The following is a 21,871-nucleotide window of genomic DNA, read 5'->3' on the forward strand; positions in this document are numbered from 1 at the left end:
AGGAAAGTCAGGCTGGAATATAGCTCTCCACTTCCTCTTCCCTCAAATTCTACTTACTCAGGACTAAGCAGGTGCCAAAGAACATGCACATGACAAAAAAGTGCCCTGGTTCACTGTGATGTCAGACCTTGCTAACAGGTGCAAGAAACCTCCAGGAAAGGTTTTGATCAGAGGCCAAGGCAGGGGACCAGAGATCTGAGCCCCTGCTGAGTAACAGGCAAGGGTATAATGATGAAGTACACAGCCCTTACAATTATTTTTTCCAATAAAGCTTTCATTTACAGACACTGATGTTTGAATTTCATTTGACTTTTGCATCTCACAAATTATTATCCCCCACCAAGCATTAAAAAAAAATGTAAAAATCATTCTTAGTTCATGAGTTGTACAGAAAACAGGTAGTTTGCAAGCCTCTGCTCTAGCTGTTTCTAATACATATTTAAATAGATTTTATTTTTTATAAAAGTATTAGGTTGTCAGCAAAATTAATTAAGGTACAGAGATTGATAATGGTGCGGGCTACGCATGTGTGGGGGCAGAAGCACAGCCCTTAGAATTAGAGGTGCTTATTTGAACTCCAGTTCTTTACTTATTTATTTTTAGACAGAAGTAATGGGAGGGAGAGAGTGACAGAAAGAAACATCAATATGTGGTTGCCTCTTGCATGCCCCCCACCCCCACGGGGACCTGGCCTGCAACCCAGACATGTGCCCTGATTGGGAATTTAACCAGCGACCCTTTGGTTCATAGGCCTGTGCTCAACCCACTGAGCCACATCAGCCAGAGTGAACTCCAGTTCTGATATTCATCAGCAGGGTGAACCAGGCAGTTAAGTTACATCACCTCTCTGAGTCTAGTTTTGTTTATCTGTAAAATTGGGGTTATAATGGCACTTATATACCGTGGATAAAGTATTCAGCACAGTGCTTGGGCTACAGTAGACAGTTAATAAATAACAGCTATTATTTTCATTATCATTATTATCCTAACAAGTCTATACTTAATGTAATGACATTCCTGAAAAGCATTTGAACATAAGGTTAAAGGAGGGGCATGGTGCTATATACGAGGTCTGTCCAGAAGGTATCCAGCCATGTGATATAAAAAATAGAGACATTTATTGAAGATACAAGATACAAGAAACACTGCACACAGGACAATGACACCTCAGTCCCCACTTTCAAAGTAGACACCTTGGGACCTCACACAGTTCCCCCAACCACCATCAGCTGCCCTGTTGTATTTTCCTGAATCTCACTGATGGCCTGAAATCTCTTCCCTCTCAAAGGTGATTTTACTTTTGGGAAAAGCCAGAAGTCACATGGTGCCAAATCTGGGGCTCAGTCACCTGGGCGATTTGATGTTTTGGCAAAAAACTCTGCACCAGGTGTGATACACGAGCGGGTGCACTGTTATGACAAAGCTGCCAATCACCTGTTGCCCATAGCTGCAGCCTCTGAATCATTCGAGTAGTTTCCATGGAGGAACATTCAAGCCTAACGCAAAATCTGATGCAGCTGTTGCTCTACTCAGTCATTGTGAATACCATGGCCACACAATGCACATGCTCACTCAACAGTGTCTACTGCTCCTACTGATTAGTAGGATGAAGCTGTCATTGTTCACGCATGTGCATCTCAGTCCATGCTCCTCGGCTGCTGGGTCACATCAACGTCACACAAACCATTCTAGTTATATTAACAATGACTGGAGTTTTTCTGGACAGACCTTGTGTAAAGGCTGTTGCTCAAAGTCATAAAGCAAACAGCAGGTATGCAAAGAGAAGCAGATATGTGAGACCACACAGGGAAACAGAGAAAACAGATATACGTAAATGAATAAACTAAAGTAAAACGGCCCTAATGGTGCCCAGCCAGAAAGCACAGAACAGATTTCGACACCTCCTATTCTTGTAAAGGGCTTGAAGGATATTTAAAGCATGTTTACATTCATTATCTCACCGGTACAAGGCCAGGACAAGGGTTATTCTTACAGATAATGGCAAAGAACACTCGGTGAGCACCAACTGTGTGATGTTCATGGAGCTCTTCCATGTGCTGTCTCCATCACAGTAATTGGGAGAAGTATCATTATCCCCATTTCACAGGACTTAGAATCTCAGAAAGTGCCTTAAAAATTGCCTTGTACAAATATTTACCTAAACTCCCTCTACAATACAAGATGAGGCAAAAGTAGGTGTACAGTTGTTCATATGGAAAATAATACAATAATAAATAACATAAGAATAAACTGTTTCACATACTCACAACTGTACACCTACTTTTGCCCCACCCTGCATGTAAGAGTCATGCCCCCCGTGATTTTGTTTCTGCAAAATGTTCTAAAAGGAGCTTGCTGAATAATACAAAGGAGCTTTATTACTCACAAATATAACCATACATGAACATTATTAGAAAAAAGGTAACATGCTTGTCTTTGCTATAGTCTTAAACCTTAGGAATAATCTTTAGGGTTTTTTTTTTAATCAGAAATTCTTCTAGTGCAGGTAACACGGACTATTATATTAAATTTCATTACTTTAAATGTTAGCACTGCTGCTAGACAGATAAGGGGGCAGATGCAGAGCTTGGTTGGAGTCTCTATGGACACAATTTTCAGAGGCAGAAGTGTCAAATTCAAAGGAAATAATGAAAAAGATGAATAAAGCAGCTGACAGGTTGGCCTGGGAGATTAGTAACAATCTGAACCAGGCACAGAACCCTAGCAACATCCCTTCAGAGCACCACTGACATGCGTCTGCTCAAACACACAAATGTTCCATTTCTACAGCACTTGGTAGGAATGATAAGTAAATGAGAACAAAGATATTTGTAAACAAATCTGGTCACCAATCTGATCAGAACTTTATAATACTTAAGTTGTTTCATAAAAGTGGAAGGACTCCTTCGTTATAACTAACTGAGGTTGCACTGCAGGTTAAGTCTCAAAGAGATTATTAACAGGAATACCTGACACCATGATTTCTGCAGAGAAGATGCTCAGTTTATTGAATGAAAGAATGAATGAATGAACGAACAATAAATGAATAAAATGGTATGTGCAGGGCTTTCCAAATTACAAGTAATAATCCATAGTATCATGACTAGTATTTTTAGAATAAAATAGAAAATATCAAAGTGCATCCTATTAGTACAGGTATTGTGAAAGGTTTCCTTCATTTAAGGTGTGTGCAAGTTGTGTGTCAGTATGTACACGTGCATGGCAGAGTACTATGAACCACTGACTTAGTGGTTAAGACACACTGGGTATGAATTCCAGCTCTGCCTGCCACTTCCCAGCTTTGTAACCATGGACACATGACTTGATTCTTTAAGTCTCACTATCAACTATAAAATAGAGATAACATCAGTACTCACCTCATGAAGTTACTAGGGAATAAATGATACAGACATACAATGATAACAGCTAATCCATACCCGGAACTTATTATGTAATAGGCTTTGTTCAATATGTGCTGCATGTAACAAGTCATTCATTCCTTCCAATTCTATGTAGTAGATATTACTATTATCTCCATTTCACAGATGGAAAACATGAGGTGCACATAGGTTAAGTAATATGTCCAAGGTCTCATAGCCAGTAGCCAACAGAGCCATGGTTCAAAGCAGACAATTCTGCACTAGGATCTGAGACCTTTCACACTATACCATACTGCTGCTTAGTATAATGCCTAACATAGAGGAAATGCACAATAAATGTTAGCTGTGCTATTGTTATTAAACACAGGTTTTCTGTAAGATTAGAACCTGATAAAAATTTGCAACTTTATGAAACATTCTGGGAAGTACTTTGTTTAAAAAAATCAATCCTAAACAAAAGCAAAAAATAGTGCTTTAATTAGAGAGAGAGAAAAAAAAAAAAGGTGCCCTGGCTCGTGTGGCTCAGTGGACTTAGTACTGGCCTCTGAACCAAAGGGTTGCCGGTTCAGTTCCCATTTAGGGCACATGCCTGGGTTGCAGACCAGGTCCCCAGTAGGGGGTACTCAAGAGGCAACCACACACTCATGTTTTTCTCCCTCTTTCTCCTTCCCTTCTCCTCCATGAAAATAAATTAAATTAAAAAAAATTTTTTTAAGGGTTTGATAGAATTCAACACTTAGCAAACCAGGAATAGGGAGAAACTTATTTAATATGATAAAGGTTATCTAAAGAGACCTACATCAAATATTACACTTAACTGTGACATGCTTTTAAAAAGCTTTCTTTTTGAAATTGGAAGTAAGACAAGGATGGCCCATTACCAATACCTTCATTCAACATTATATAGAGGTTGAAGCCAGCAAAGTAAAATAAGCAACATACAAAAACTAAACATATTTCTATACTGGCCACAAACAAATGAATTTTTAAAAGATGGCATTGACAATAGCATCAAAAAACATAAAATGGCTAGGATGCAATCTTATAAAGATATAAGATCTCTATTGATAAATTATAATACTTATTTTATGTAAAATATTTCTAAGATAAATTGAGGAAGACTTCAGTAAATGGAGAGAAACACTATGCTCACAGACTGGAAAAGTTATTACTGTAATGAGATAGATTCAATAAAACCCCATTCAAAATCTCAACTGTGTGTGCGTCTAACTTGATAAACAATTCTAAAATGTATACGGCAATGCAAAAGAACAAAAATAGCAGACACTTAAAAACAAGACTTTATCTACCATATATCAATACCCATTTCAAAGCCATAGCAATTAAAATACATTTTATTGGCTCAAAGACAGACAAACAGACCAAAGGAACCAAATAGAGAATCCTACAACATAGTCATGCACATATAAATACTCATCTTATGATAAAGGTGGCATGGCAAAGCAGTGAGAAGAAGACGTACTTTTAAATGAACAGTGTTGGGACAACTAGATAACTCTAAGGGGGGACAAAAAAGAAACTTGATCCTATAAATGCAAATGTTTAATTCCAAGGAGACTAAATAGCTATGTATCAAAACCAAAATAACATTCCTCTCAGAATAAAGAATATGTTCAGGATCTTGGGTTAGAAAGAGATTTTTAAAAGAGGTCACAAAAAAGCAGGAATCATAAAGCAAAATGTTAATAAAATTGGATGATATTTAAATGAAAAACTTTAAGAGGAAAATGGCAAGCCACAGTGTGGGAGAAGATACATGCAATACAGATGACCTACAAAGAGCTCATATCCAAAGTATATAAAACTCCTACAGATCAACAAGGAAAAAGCAACCTAGTAGAAAACTAGGCAAGAGACTTGAACATGGATTTCATGAAGGAGGCTAAACAAACTTATTGAAGATGTTCAAATCCATCAGTATTCAAAAATATGAATTAAAACCACAATGAATATTGGGTTGGCCAAAAGTCTATATAATTTTTCCATAAAATAAGACATGTTTTTCATTTTCACAAATAACTTTACTGATTAGGATATTTTGAGTAGTCTGCTATCTCCCATGTGGTATAATGTTAATTATTCTCAATTCGTGTCTCGATTTGATCGCCATCAACTTCAACCAGTCTACTCAACTGTGGAGCACTGTTCAGAGAGAAATCTCTGGCATGAAACTTCACAAACCACTTTTGACATATTCAATCACAGTCACAACTTCTCCGTACTGTGCACAAACTTTTTTTTTGCATTTCAATTGTGTTTTTACCTTTTTTTAAATAATAAAGTATAATCTGCCAAAAATGCTGCATCTTTTCTTCTATCTTCAATATTAAAATAGCTACACAAAAATTCACAAATTTTGGTATTTAAAAATGCAAACTGATATGACAGCTGCTGTCACAATACAATCTAACAAAACTGTTTCAAATGAAGTTAAAGACAACTAAGTGCTACCAGAGCCATCTCACGGAAAAACAAACTTTTTGGCCAATGTATTACCATTACATATCCATTAGAATGGCTAAAATAAAAAATGACTTCAAGTTATGGTAGCAATTTGAAGAAACTTTCACATACTACTAGTAAAATTATTTATTGGTACTACTACTATAGAAAAGAGTGTGTCATTGTTTTCAAAGTTGTGACCTATCCCCCAGGATCTAACCAAAAGAAATGTGTGCATACGTATATCAGAAGACAAATTAAAGGATGTTTAAAATGGCATGCTTTGTAAAAAGCCCCAAATTAAAATTAACCCAATATTCATCAACATTGCTATAGACAGTGTAATTCCTACAGTGGAATACTATACAGCAGAAAATATATTTGAACTACTGCAACAACAATGACATATGATGTTGGATAAAAGAAGTCAGGAAAATTACTGTAGAATTCCATTTACACTGAACTTTACTTAAAACAAAACAACAACAAAACAAGCACAGAGGAGAAAGAAACATAGTGAGGAGAGTGCTGGGGTGGAGAGGAGCTTTGGATCCTCTATTTCTTGACTTGGGTGGTACCAGCTTTATATTAATCCATTAAACCCTGTATTTGCTTTATGCACTTTTCTCTCAGTGTTAGATTTCACAATAAAAAGGTTAAGAACAAAAGCTAGCAGGGCACGCCAGGAAAGGGAAATGACATCAGCAATGGCAAAAGGAAGGAAAACTAATGTTAAGTTGTGTTTGCACAGCTCACACACATATATTATATATTACATATTGTAGTTAAGTAGTGAGATCTTATGAAGCATGGTCAGAGACGAGTCTAGAAAACTAGTTTGGAATAGACTGAAATAGATTTTACCCCACGGATAAAATGGTAGAGATTTTTAAATAGAGGTGTGTCTGGGTCAAAGTGAGATTAGGAATATTAAACTCAAATGATGTGCAGGTGGATGGCATGAGCCACACAGATTCTAGAGGGGAAATTCTAGGAGAGGTGAAAGTGTCAAAAATAAATGAGAGATTCTAAACCAAAGTGGCTATGAAAAATACGGTATCATGAATAAAGTTGGAAAGCAAAAGCTGAGTGAGGGACAAAAATCAATGACTTTAGTTTAAGAAAGGAAGACGGGTGAGTCAAGCAGAAATATATCCCAGGCAGTTAGTTATCTAGGGGGCAATGGTCAAGGCTGGAGGGAAGGATTTGGAAGTCATCTACACATGGAAGAGTTGAAACTGTGGCAAATACTCCAAGGAAGATACGCGGAGAAGCAACAGTAGGACGAAACATGAGAAACAGAGAAGGGAAGGGAAAGTGACAGGACATGATCAGAGAAGAGATAGGTAAAACACAAAATCCACAGTGGGTCACAGAGTAAATCAGCCAGTGATGGGGCTGCTTCAACCTCATTACTTTTCGGAAGACAAACTTCCCATTACACCACACTACCTCCCGTGGGGGTGGGGTGTACGGAGAGAGGGATGGTATGAACCAAAACTGAGCCTCAGCGCTGCTGCTGCTTTTTGCTTTTAAGCCAGAGAAACATGAGTTAACAACAAAATCTGAGAAACTGAAGAACTAGAAGTATTCTCAGGATCCTGTGAGTGAGCACTGAGTACCTTCATATTAGTGACCAGTTCTACTTTAATTTGGTTAAACACAGACCAAAGTCCATAACCAAACCACTGCTTACTCCCTCTCATACCTGCACTCAGCCCCGCCGTTAACTAAAATACCTCCTCCACCCCCAAGACGAGCATTTTACCCATTCCAAGGGTTCAGGTTACACAAATTACATTTGTAAACTGATTTTTATCAAAACCTGCTTTTCACACTGTGATGAAGGCCAGATTTAGGAAATGGAGAGTACAGCTGCTCACTCGACCAAAATTATACTGACATTTAAGGCAATCTGGACCTTGCCTGGCTAAAGGGTATTTAAAACAAAGGGGATCTGTTTCAAACGGATTACTGGTTCCAGCTCCCTGATCAGTTGCACATTGCCAGCATCTGAAGTGAAGGCGAAGGCCTCAGGTGATGCGGCAGAATTGGAATCAGAAATAGGTACACTCAAAATTTCCTCTGCAAACATAGAATTTAAACAGAGGTAAATAAAAGTCATAGGATGTCTCCTTTACTCATAAACTTCTCATCTTCCACTGCACATTACCACTACAAAAATCCATTTCCAGAGGCCACACATGAGTTCCTCAGGGGACATTTCTAAAAAATAACATCAGTTGAATGGAAACAAGTGAGCAAATCACAAGACTAGCATGAACGGAATGACTGGGAGTTATCCTTACAGGCCACTGAATAAAAAATGAAAAAAAGATAAAAGAATACATTGCCATCATTAACTTCTTAGGCCTGGAAACAAAGGTGAAATGGCTCACAAATTACAATGAGCTGAAGCCACAGGAAATGAATCCAGGGAAAGGGCTACCTTATCACCCAACAGGTGGGGGCAAGAACATAAAAATTCAGACCACCATTCCCAATTCCTTCATGTCTCTTATATGTAGGAATCTCTGAAGAATTAAGAATCAAGTTTCTACTTATCATGAAAAATTTTCATATTCATGCATTTAGGTTTTCCAGTGGAGGAAAGAACCTGCAAACCTGGTTTGTCCTACTTGGACTGTTAATGGGAATAGGAAAAAGAGAGTTAGTTGAGTCTAAGGAGTCTTCTTTGAAAAACAAAAACAGGTATTTAATCAATAATAGCATGGACCCACATGCTATAGTTCTAAACAAATACGTATTTTTGAAGTTGGAAGTGTAAAGTAGACATTGATTCACTGATAATTATTACTTCTCGCTTTAATCATCTGGACACTGAGTCACTGGTAACTGTTTGGAGGGTTCCTCTGTGCCTATCACAATATTGGTGAAGATTTGGCCAGGCTTTTGATCCCAGACTGGTCATTTTTCTACATATCAAAAAGTAAAATAATGAGTATAGAGTTTTTTTAATAACAAAATTTCTTTTATTTTTTTAGTTATATTTTTATAGTTACACTTTTTGCCCCAGTTTTGAGACATAACTGATACACAGCATTGTGTAAGTTTCAGGTGTACTGACTTCACTCAATAGATTGTGAAATGATTACCACAAGTATAATGATTAAAAGGATGAACTATGAAATCAAACTGTCTGAGTTCAAATTTCTGCTTTTACATTGATTAAATACATGGCCATACTGTGTCAGTTCCCTCATCTGTAAAGGTGGAAAACAACAATACTTAAATCTCAAGGTTGCTGTGAGGATTAAGTTAATACATGTAACATGCTTAGTGCTGAGAAGAGAGTTAATATATGTGAAGTTCCTAGCACACAGTAAATGCTCAATAAATCTGAGCTGTTATTATTACTGTTATCATATCATAACCATTTTGTTTCAGGACCTCCATCAGTAAAATAAGGACAGTGATTCCCCCTGACAAGTTCCTATGAGGACCAAATAGAAATGTTTGAGAAAGTGGCCCATATATTTTCAAGTTCAGGGTACCTATGAAGAAGGGAGGTAATTCACCTGAATGAGCCTCTAACTCTTAAATGCCTGGGTTTTACAGGGTTTGCCTAATAGTCAGGTACAGGAAAGCACCTTCTTATGGTAGCTTAATATGTCTACCTCTCCTCAGTAGACTGACTGCTCCCCTTCACACCCACCCATGGCTCTGGAGATTACTGCTTGGGTTAGAGAACCAAAAAATTTATTTCTTGACCTTGTGCAGTAAATTACTCTGGACGTTTTTTGTTTATTGTTACCATAATTATAAAGTCAAAAGCAAAAGTAACCAATATCCACTAGTTGATCAAGCCTAAAATCTCGGAGTCATTTCTTAAGCCATTTACTATGTTCCAGCATCCAAATACCAGCAAACGGTTAATTCTCCTTCCGAAACAGATCTCAGATCTACTCCTCCCCTCTGCTACCACCAGCCCTGGTTTAAGCTTCATCATCTCTCACCTAGATGACCAGTTCAGTCTGCTCCTCTTGGACCCCCTACAACCAATGTCCCAACCCACTCTACAACGCAGCTGGGGGGAGGGGAGATCTTCAAATATTCTTCTGCTCAAAACTCTCTAATTACTTCCTCTTGTACATGAAAGAAAACCTGTGGCCTATCTATATATATAGCCTTATATGATCAGGCCCTAGCTTAATTCTTTGACCTTAACTAATTCTACCCTTCCTCCACTCTCTATGCCATACACTGGAAATAATCCTTCCCCATTGTCAAAGAGCAATTTATAACTAAGCAGAGGATTCCAGAGGACTACATCATGATGCATCAATTCAGTTGTTTAACATTTCTAAATCTCATACAGCACTGTAGGATTGTGAGAAAGCTCCCCGTGTCATAAAGTATAGGCTGGCTGTTAAAGAAAAAGGCTGTGAGTTATAAAAGGTTTGAGACAAACTAAGACTTTAGAATTACCTGGAAATATAAGCAAATTGTATCCCTTTCCATCTTTAGTCACTTAACTTTTGTAAAGAAAATTTCTCCAAAAAAGGACCATATAAATAACGATCAATAATAATAATAATAACAATAACAATAATAATAATAATAATAATAATTTTTTAAAAACCAATGAAACGTTTTTATAAACTTGGACACTTCACCAAAGAGGATATATATATGGCTGGTGAAGAAGCATGTGAAAGATGTTTATCATCATCAGCCATTAGAGAAATGAGAGAAAAGCACATACTAGAATGGCTAAAAATTGTATGTGACAACACCAAAGAACGGTGAAGATTCTGAGCTCAGGTGGCAAACACAAGGCCCACGGGCCAAACCCGGCCCTCCACCTTGTTTCATCCCACCTGGCACCTTGTTTCTACCTGGCCGCAGTGCTGAGCTCTCGCTTAACAGTTAAGGGGCAGTTACATATATATAGTCCTAAAATTATATCTGGCCCTTTGAAGGCAACCGCGAGGCTGATGTGGCCCCTGGTGAAAATGAGTTTGACACCCTGATCCAGAGCATTGCAAGTAAAAATGTAAAATGATACAACCACTATGGGAAACAGTTTGGCAGGTTCTTATAAAGTTAAACATATACTTACCATATGATCTATCAAGCCCACCCCAGTATTTACCATAAACAAATGAAAACTTAAGCTCACACACAAACTTGTACCTGAATGTTTATAGCAGCTCCAGTCATATTCGCACCAAACTGGAAATAAACTAAATGTTCTTCAAAAGGTGAATGGATCAACAAACATACAATGGAATACGATTCATCAATTAGAAGAGAATGAACTGGTGATATATGTAACAATTTGGAATCTCAAAGGCACTATAGTGAGTGACAGAAGCCAACTTCAAAAGATTAATTATATATATATGATTCTAGTCATATAACATGGTCAGGAAGATAAAATTACAGGAGCAGAGAACAGATCAGTGGTTGCTGGGCGATAGGAGTAAGGTTAGGGTGTGACCACAAAGGGTTAACGAAACTGTTCTGTATATTTTAGTGATGACTACACAAATCTATATTCATAAAACTGCACCTTCAATTTTACTGTATGTTAATTTTAAAATGAAAGCACCTAATACTACCTTACCCAACAACATTAGTATAAAGCTTTGGCCACTAGGTCATCAACTATTTCACCAAGATCTAGGTAAAATTACAATGATTATCTCAGTAAAAACATACACAACTTGCCCTAGAAATCCAAAAGAAACTCTTAATCTGAACTAGTGGAAAAGTCTGGGTAAGCCATTAAGACTCTATGTCTTCATGCATTCAAAACAGAACAGACTCCATCTCAGTTTAGAACATCCCCCCAGAGCACAGGTGGTCCCTAGGCAGAGTGTGTAACTTACAATCCTTTAACTGGGGCCTCCGGCACTCTGCAACCAGGTTAAGTAAGTAAGGCTACTACTGCGGGCTCTCCCTAAATCCAGCGACAGTGTTCAGGCCTCTAGCTCTGAGGTGCACCTGTGCTCCTTTAGCGCAAAGTACACTAACTTCTTCAACACACTGCAAGGGGAGGACCAACAGGAATGTGAAGAGGGCTCTCTTCTGCTCAACGGGGGTAGGAGGCTTCCATTCACAGACCAAAGCTCTCTAGGGTTTCCCTTCCATCTAGAACAAACCAATCTTTCTGTTTTATGAGCCTTATAACTCACCCCACACCCTGTCAGGTTGTTTTATATTGTCATGCCTTTGTTTACGCTGCTCCTTCTGCCTGGGAGGCTCTCCCGCTTTACCAGCCTGACAAACATCAACCAATCTCTCATGATACCTTCCTGGTTAAAGCCTAACCTGACAGCCCAAGCAGAAATGAGCACTTCTACCTCTGTGCAAACTGTGTACCTTCCAGAATTGCTAACGCTGTGCCTCCAACACTTTGTTATACTTACCTATTTATCTCCCTCTACTAGGCTGTATGCCCCACGGCCTGTTATCCCTAACACATACCAAGCACAGAGCAACCACTAGTGAATGTCAGTTGAATGAATGGTGTAGCTTGTCTAACTTGCAAATCAAAGCATACACTTTATAAGATCTAGGCAACAAACTAGTGGGCCAGCCCAGAAATCTTGTGCCAATGCTCGAAGCTTAGTACTCAGTTCCGTGCCCAATTCTAAGGCCCTGGTGAAAGAGAGATCAATTAGCATGCTTTAAATGAAACCATCTGTTTTAGGAGAGTGGAAAATGTAGCTGCCACAATGTCTTACCAAAAGGTCACTTTCTCCAGAATTCTGATCAGATTTAGCAGAATGTGCCCAGAACACAGACATTTACATTAAAGGAGATTCCCATCCTATTGGCCAATCAGTGTTTTTATAATTACATCCATGTGTAAAACAATGATCAGAGTAAGTGCTGGAGTCTCTGCATTCATTACTAAGACCACAAATTACGAAATGTAAACAGTGCATATGAGCATTACACTCCCATGGTTTTACTAATGTAGCCATCAGAACCCAAGGATTTTGCTTCCCTGAGGCACTGGATCAATACTTTCATAAAACTAGCGCTTCTTCCCCCCACTCAAGACCCCCTCGACTTTAGCATTCTCTTACTAACGCTAGGGTATGACTAATGCTGTAGAAATGAAGAACAAAGAAATGGAGCCGAAATATTTTTCCACATATGACATCAACTTTTCATACAGAAACTATTCTATGGTGGGTGGTTTTTCTCTAGTATCAGACTGGTAACCCCACGGCAAGTGTTTTAGTGTACCTGATTCCAAAAGGCATGTGCGGATTAGAGCAGAGGTGCCAAGGGAGAATTAATTTCTACAGATTAAAAACAACAACAACAAACCTAGAATCCTAACAGTACAGTGTGATGGTCAGTTTCTTAAAGCACCACATGAATACAGCATATGGTTAAAACAATGGGTGGCTGGACTCTATCCAGTGACAGGGAAAGACACTAATTGGGGCACATCATCACCTCACCTCTATCCTGCCCTAGTCAAATAAAAGAGGCAAGGGAAGTAGATATTCAGTCAGTAGCAATTAACAACTACCTCACAGCGAACTTAAAAAACAAAAACCATGACTGCACGTGAGAATATGTGAGTGTAAACATACTCTTACAAGAGCCAAGACTTCAGCACTAGTGCCAAGCCTTTCACTAGGTATCTCTTCTTTCCAAACTGACCCATGTGCATGTGTTTGTGATTAAATGGCCACTGAGATGGTATGGTTTTTTTTTTCCCCTTCTCAAATTTTTAAGTGTATGAAACAGCCATGGCCAGGTTGCTCAGTTGGTTAGAGCATCATCTTGATACACCAGCCTTCTAAGTTTGATTCCCCGGTTAGGGCACATATAAGAATCAACCAATAAATACATAAAGAAGTAGAACAGTGAATTCATATCTCTTTCTCTCTCAAATCAATAAATTTTTTTAAAAAAAGAAATGTGCAAAACATATATTTGTTGTACAGCAGTAATTTAATAAGCTGTATTGACATTTAACAAGTTATCCATAACAGCTCCTTTGAAAAGCAAAGCTAGGTTGCTGCAGCCATCACACTGAGGGCACATGCTGAAACTTCACCAACAGAAAACTTGTTGCTAGCAGCAAACAGGAAGCTAACACAGAAACAGAAATGATGTTTACAGTCTCTCCCACACTTATGCCAAATGCAACCCAGGACTCTGAATTCTACTATATTAAGAAAAATATTTTAATATTCTCTTGTGCAACCATACATTGGAAAAGCAAAAAACAGTTTAATAAATGCCTGGCAAACATAGTTTAAAGAAAAAAAAAACACTAAAGAAATATAGGACCCCAAAGTGAAAACAAACCCCACTGCCAGTTTTGAATAATGATTTGGCTGCCAGATGTTCCTCCTTCCCCTGCAATTACTCTTAAAAAAAAAATCTATGTTTTAACTGATGAATAGTTAGTATCTGTTAAGCAAGATTAAAATTATTTTTCCATCTTCGTAGTTCAAAAGATGAGCTGCAGTTCAGGTAAGGAATTACGTCTGCTTCACCTATGATCCCAGGGTTTAGAACACAGTAAATGCTCAACTGATGTTGGCTACATAAATTATAATTTTATACACAGAGATCAGAATAATGAGCCACTGATATAACCTCTGAACCCCCAGAAGGCAGGCAGACTTAAGACTCAAATGGTTAAGCAGAGCAAGGATTAGCATGCTAACAATATTCCCACCTTTACCCCCTCATGGTAAAGCTTCTGAGAAGGGACTATTAAGCTTGGCGATGGCAACTGTCTTGGCATCTATTTATCTACCAAACCACATGGAAGAAGATATGAATAACGGGCTATCCTTTTCCTGATTATGATTTAACCTATGTGTTCACTCACAGCCCATCCCTTCTCCTTTTTCAACCAATCAACTTAATTGTACAAGACTCTTCCAGGGAAAAAGCCTAATTTTTGCAGGGTTCCACTGATTATGTTCATTAGCTCAGGAATAGCAAAGCAATTCCTTGTAGGAGGCGACTCACGCAGCTCATCTCACTAGTTGTTCAGCATTTTCAGGAAAAACTCCCGAAGGGCCCAACCCTGCGTGCTGCCCACTGAACAGAGACATCATTCCCTGGGGACTTTTCTACTTGGTATAGAAACAGCACCGGCCACAAGCTCACCCAAGAATCCTGTTCTTCCTATCCCCCTAAATTTGCTGCTCTTTAAAACTCATTTCAGCCCTGGCTGGTGCGGCTCAGTGGACTGAGCACCAGCCTGTGAACTAAAAGGTCACTGGTTCGATTCCCAGTAAGGGCACATGCCTGGGTTGCCAGCCAGGTCCCCATTTGGGGGCATACAGGAGGTAGCCACACATTGATGTTTCTCTCCCTCTCTTTCTCCACCCTTCCCCTCTCTCTAAGAATGAACAAATAAAATCTTTAAAAAAAAAGTTAAAAAAAAAAAAACACCCTTCATTTCAATTTCAAGGTATGTGTTGGGCTCTGGGACAGAGGTTCTCTTACTGAATTCTTAATTCCTACAGCAACCCTGAGAGATTGGTGTCACTACCTGCTGCTGCACATGTGAGGAAACTGAGGCTCACAGAGGTCAAATGACTTGGCCAAGTGACAGAGTCAGGCTGCTCCCCAGGTTCCCTCCCCAACACTGGGAATCCTGTAGCCAAGCTTCTGTGAGCCACCTGGGCAGCAGGGCCCAAGTCCTTACCATGCAGCCTGAGGGAGCTGCGTGGGGGCCATGCAAGCAGCAGCAGGGGCTGTTTTGGGTTTGGTTTGGTGTGAATGGCTAAAAATCCTCCAGGAATTCTGACTGGCCCCAATGACAATTCGCCAAGGCCCACCAGCCAGTCGACTCCTGACCTTCCATGCTTCTCATCCTAATTATGCAAGGTCCTTGGATCACAGTGTGAGCATCAAGACCCTGTTAGAGTTAGCAATGACCTTTACATCTATCAGGCTTTTCAAAATATGTAAAGCAGCTGTGCACCGGAACGCCCCCCAAACTCGCAACCTTGAAATATGAGTAGGTCCATTTTTCCTAATTATAGTATTTTTACTAAGTCTTTGGGACATGACTTTTTATGTCTAAAAAATATCTGAAGAGTGGCTAGTTTTTCAGTTGCCTAAGCAATCCACTGAAGCATGTAAAAAGAAGATTCTTACAAATGAACTGATTTCCTTGGCTTAAAAAGAAACCCCAGTAGCAGGGAAGGCAGAGAAAAGAGAATGATCTGAAAAAATTTGGGGGAAGGGAGAATGTTTGGCTTCCTTACTTGTGCCTCTGATATCCTTTTGTTCTCTACCTCATTGTATTAAGGATGCTAAATCAAACATGATTGCAGTGATGTTTGTGTGTGAAAATGACAAAAGCAATGGGCTAAAATCCCAACCTCATCTTGAACCCTGAAGACTTTTATGGCTTTTCCTTCACTAGGCCCTCCCCCTAAAGCACATTAAAGACCACATTGTTCAAAAGGGTCATGGTAGGTTTCATACCCTATTTTAATACAATGTAAATGGTAACTCAGCTTCCAAGTTTTGTTAGTAATATTTGTATCTCTCTGGAAAATGCTGATTAAAAGAATTGCTCCCTCAGTTTAAATATTAATGTAGAATTATAATCATGTCAGAGAGGCAAAACAATGGTATTAAGGAGGCGCTGTTTGTGATGATTAGATTCTTTTTGTACATTATTTTCCCTAGGAAAGGGGTATAGGTTAGAGGTGGGTTAAAAATATCCACATGACCTTGTGAATGTCTAAGTATTCTGTTAAGCCTCAAAACTGTCCAAAAGAATATGTCAGGTCTCCATTCAAGAGGCACACAATGAATTAAGTCAGGGGCTCATTTCAAATGCAGGCCTTCTCCCGCCTTTACTCCATTTGTATGTTTGTGAGTCACATTATGGTCCCCCAGTTTGTTGATACATTTACCCCTGGAAGACATCATATTGGGCGAAGGTTATTAGAGGCTCTTTACAATTTCGTTTTCCACAGCTGTTACTATCAGTGCCACCAACACTTTGGGGGTTTAGTAGAAGAGAGGGAGCAATGACTCCAATACTCTTTCCCACTGCCATAAAGAATTTGCATCATAAAAGCACCTACTGAATTACTGCCTTAATCCACTGAAAAAGGATACAGTAAAACAGGGATGTTACAGTTGAGCTTGGGGAAGGGGAACTGGAAAGATGGAAATCTGGGCTGGAGTAGAAGAACAACAAGCTTGGTAGCACTTTTAAAGTCCTTATTTCTCATGGACGTGGGCAACAGGGTGGTGACTGCTGGGGGTGGTATGAGGGGACTAAATGGTAATGGGAAAATATAATAAAGATTATATATTTTAAAAAGTCATAATTTCATTGGTGGAACTGCTCACTTTCCAAAGTTCAAGTATCTGTTTAACACAAATATAATATGCATTAAATGTGGCATGATATCACAACTTAAGATCATTTTAAAATTAGACCTATGATTTTTGTGTACTTGTTGGCTACAAAATAACACACCACAAGCATCTGCTTAGCTCAGTTGAACTTTCCAGAACCAATACCAGCTGTTGGGGGAGGGATTTCAAACATGTGTTAGTGAAATCTTAACTAAAATTTGTTCTTTTCATTCCCTTAATGATGCCTCCAACACTAATAGGGTAAAGCAAATGTTAGAATAAAAAAGAAAGGGAAAGAAAGAAGAAAGAAAGGAAGAAAGGGAGGGAGGAAGGGAGAAAGAAAGAAAATTACTCAATGCTTTGGTGCATGGACTAAGACCAAAATGATCACCCTCTCCAATTCAATACAGTATTAGCATGAGCACAAAAGGCGTTTAAAAATCAATTTGGAGTTATTTCTAGTGGGGACTGCTGATGGTAGCAAGCTGAGGAATGAGAATATTCCTAACATTAAAAGGGCATTCTTAAGGATTGTTTCTCCTTTAAGAGCAATCTGATTTTTCACAGGGAAATCATTTGGGGGCATTGTTTTGGTTTTAGGTGTCTGTCCTGCCAGGCAGGGGCTGTGCACAAGGGCTGCATCTATCTTGAAGTGCGCACAATGGCCTCTCTTGCGGCTTGCTCTCTGTTATTGATCCTTACAGATGCTCCAAGGCCCTTCCCCCACCTTTCTCCAAATCCCAACCCCCCATTCTGAAAGATAGCTTAAGAAATAAGACTTCCTGCCTAGCGACTGGCAGGGCTGAAAGACCAGATTGTATGACTCCACAGATCAGGCCTGCCACAGTGAAAGCTTGAATAGAGTTAACCCTCTGTGAACTAAAACAAAACATTTGTATGCCCAGCTGTGACAAAGGTTAATTTAAGTGGACAAGGGCCCAATATCTAAAATGGGGCAGTGCTTTTTTTACAGTAGCATTTTCCCTGGTCTCTTTTGTCAGTAGTTTGATTTTTCTTTTTCAGCTTCCAGAGACCTCCTTTAGCTGGGATAATTCGTTTTGCTTTACTAGAAATTTTGTATGAAAAGATTCAGGTGAAAATTTTAAAATCCACTTCCTTATTTTATAAAAGTTGTTATTTTGGTACCGAGAGTTATTTTCTGCCATTGAACACCTAAGAAAAATCAAAGTTTCAACACTCAAATAAGCACTGAGAGAGAACTTTCCGTTCAAACATTTGTTTCTCTTCAAGAACTTGTGAACTATGTATCACTAAGAGATTCAAGCTGCTGAAAGGAAAAGAACAAAACCAAAAACCCAGCCAAATCCTCCAGAGCTGTGCCTTCCAAGCTCCCGTCACCACTGCTGTTATCTCTGCCTACGCCCAAACTCCCATTCCAGTGGATACAGAGCAAATCTCACTTCTTAAACTACTGCTTTCTAGAAAAGCTACTACATCCAGAACAGTTTAACTAAGACTTTCTGTGTGACTAAGGAGAAAGAGAGACCCTGGCCAAGATTAAAAAATAACAAGTCTTGCATGTAACTGGTCATTTCTACGAACTTTGCTGTTTTACTAATTTATGATAAAAACCAATGACGATATAACCCCGGTATATAAGAACATATGAGGGAGCATTACTATAAAGTGTTACTATAAATAAGAATGGTATGAGGGGGTTCCAACCCACTTCCCGAGTCTGTGCATCCTCAGAGTGAGAATGAAGCTGCAAAGCCGCCTAAGGGGGATGTTAGCCACGCTGCAAGGGGCTGGGAAGCTTTCCCAGGATCAGCTATTTCATAGGTTAATGCCCTAGAAATTTACCAACTACCTCAAAGAGTCTGATACTCTTCTGGCTCTACAGCTCAGCAGTGCTTGCCTGTAAGAAACCAAACTTTTGGCAAACTCTTAGACTCTACACTTTATAAACACATCAAACAAATACGGCACACCTTAATACTAAACGTGTATCTTCTAGCTGTTTCTTTAGCTGTGTAGGTCTTTCCTGGCCCAAATTATGAAGGTGGGGGGCACTCACACACGCGTAGAAGCCTATCTCCAAATACATAAATTGCAACACTACCTAAGGGCTACTAATGAGAGAGAAAAAAAATATTTACCCATTTTAAAAACACCCCACTTAAAAAGAAATTAGCAATGGCTTAGTCACATGCCCCAGACTGCGGAGTATCTAAGTCACCCAAAGGGACCGAGGCTGCCTTATCACCAGCCTCATGACCCCAACACTACCTACCATTAACAGCACTAAATAAGGCTCTGGCAGATGGGATGAATGGATTAAGGAATTTAAAATATAAACAAATTCTGTCAAGAGGTAACAGACAATTTTTTAAATGTAAACTTTACTTAAGAACTGTGATATAAAATTAAGTTTAACGTTTTTAAGTCACTATAACATTTAAATTAAGTTTTTTCCTTTTTTTCTGCTTTTTCTCTTAAAAACATCAACCACAACAATCAATTCGCTACAGTTTTCCTGGATTTTTCTCTATTCCAAAATGTTCATAGCCAGCTGCTACACACACGAAAACTTGTTGGCTGAATTCTGCCAAAACACAAAAGAGGAGTGGACTGTCTCCCTCCTCCCTCAGGCTACTATTTGCGTTAAACCTTCAAAGAATTCCTAACCCTTAGATTTGGTCCTGGTCTCAAACAGTCAGTTCCCTTACCTTCCCATGTCTCCATTTCATGCTTCTTGGAGTTTGGTGAGAAGTGCTATCGCAGCCATGAAGAAACAGAGTAGAGGACAAGTCCAGCTTGATGACCACCCTTCCGACACTTGGCCAATTTCTCTCTCTTAGCAGGGACTACGACAGTCATCCTCACAGGTCAGTTTACAAGCCAGTCATGTGATTAGAAAGTTCAGGCGCTAAGGTCACAGCGTGTATGGAGTTCGTTTATTACCAAAGGTTATCTAAGTGGAACCGATGGACTGATTTTCTTTAGTTAACAATAGTGCCTAGCATGTCTCTCTGAAAACTATAATGGAAACATTTAACAGGAAATACTCCTCTGATGTTCTTTAAGCTGAGCTTCTAAAATTAAAAGGGAACATTTTAGAAGGACCTGGTTTTCATTTAATTTTAGAAAGTTCTAATATGTGGGATTTTCCCCCCTCCCCTCTTCCTTTCAAGAACTATTCTATACTCTGGATTAGAAAATTTAAGAGTTGAAACATTTGGCACAAGGAAAAGACAAACAGAAACTCCGTGGTATGCATGTGTTTAGGGAAGGGGGGAGGGGGGAGGAGGGGATTCCCTGCCTTTTGTCATTATAATAAACAATGACAAGGCAAATTTTTCTGAGAAAATTACAACCTGGAGCTCTGAGTTATTTGCAGGGTTCACTTTAACTCTGGGTTCACTTAATCTCTATGCTCTGGTTATACACACTGGTCTGAAAGAATGTGGAGAAAGGAAGCCAGGCCTGCAAAAATCCTGTTAGAAAGCAAAGGTTAGACATTCCACCCACTGCCCCCAGCCAAATTCTTAAATCTTTAAGCAAGCTTCCTGCTTCATTCCTTTACAACTCCTAAGATCTTAAGCAATGTCTCCCTGCTTCCTGAGCAGTACCAGTAATACGTGACAAAGTGCGTCACACCAGGTATGCAGAACACTGTTCAAACCCTGCCACACAGCCGAACAGGAAGGCAAAGCTGAGTCACATGCTAACAGCACATGATGCCAAACATCCAGCTATCCACTCAGATGTCAGAACCTAGTAAGAGGGCAAGTTCCACTCGGGAGGTGGGATGGCCCAGAGAGAGACTGGTTCCTGGGGATAAATGCTTTTTAAATGCACAAAGTGTTTCATCCTATGAAAGCTCCCTTTTACTCTAGCCGTGGGACTAACTGAAAAGCCAGGCACATTTCCCAGCAGTGTTCCAGAGAAAAGGAGACCTTCTTGGGGTGGGAGTGGAATCTGTCACTTGGCAGCCGTACAACTGAATGGCGAATATTGCTACCGCTGTTATTAGAGGGCTTTCCCAACCAATAGAGAGCATTAGGGTCATCTTACAGAGTAGGACCTAAGAAGAAAGTGACCAATGATTTAGAGAAGGAGAAAAGGCTGTAATTTATCTGTCTAAAAATAAATGTTCTGCCACTGCCACCACACACCTCACCCCAAACATCAACCAGCTTTCCTACCCCAACTCCTATCCAGTCAAGAGATTAATATTTTTGTCTCAATCCCTGTGGAACTTAATGTAGCTCTTATAATTTCTGTAAAGTGACTATAAATAGAATGAGGGGGTGCTGAATAAGGGGAAAGTCCATTAGCAAAAAGCTATTCAACTGGGAATACTCATTCGAAGGGCAGTTCCCTGTTTCTCTGAAGGACACAGGTTTATCTGAACCCAATTCCTACACTCAACAGAAGTAGAGAAAGCCTCTGCTTTACGGAACCACTCTTTGGAGGAAAAAATGAAATGGGAAGCTATTGGTCTGGCTTCTAGTATCAAGACTGAAGCAGAGCCCTTGGTTTTTTTAAGGGTGGGTCTTAGCAATAATCCTTGATGTCCCCGTAAGCCTGAGAACAAATCTTTTATACAGTTTAAGAGGCCGGGTAAGTCTTATCTTTGTGCAGAGTCATATTTCTTCAGCATCCTCAGTCCCACAGGTTTTTAAGGGCCCCTCACAGGCTCTACTGAGGGGAGGGGGAAG

General features: G+C 39.4%; 1 protein-coding gene across 3 annotated transcripts in view; it reads right to left on the minus strand.

Annotated features, from left to right (window-relative positions):
• Nucleotides 1–21,871, minus strand: part of NR6A1 (nuclear receptor subfamily 6 group A member 1) — a 198,585-nt gene that overhangs the window by 31,955 nt on the left and 144,759 nt on the right. Inside the window, exon 1 of one of the 3 annotated variants that reach the window (XM_045846266.1) lies at nucleotides 19,877–20,000. The exons of the other annotated variants lie outside the window; for them this stretch is intronic. Coding sequence (XP_045702222.1) covers nucleotides 19,877–19,892 — 16 coding nt within the window. The 5' untranslated portion in view covers nucleotides 19,893–20,000. Of the gene's footprint in view, nucleotides 1–19,876; nucleotides 20,001–21,871 lie in introns of those variants that run through there. 3 annotated transcript variants of the gene reach the window in all.

This window comes from Phyllostomus hastatus, unplaced genomic scaffold, assembly GCF_019186645.2.
Source record: "Phyllostomus hastatus isolate PE091 unplaced genomic scaffold, TTU_PhHast_1.1 phas_contig_495, whole genome shotgun sequence".
Classification (NCBI taxonomy): Eukaryota; Metazoa; Chordata; class Mammalia; order Chiroptera; family Phyllostomidae; genus Phyllostomus; species Phyllostomus hastatus.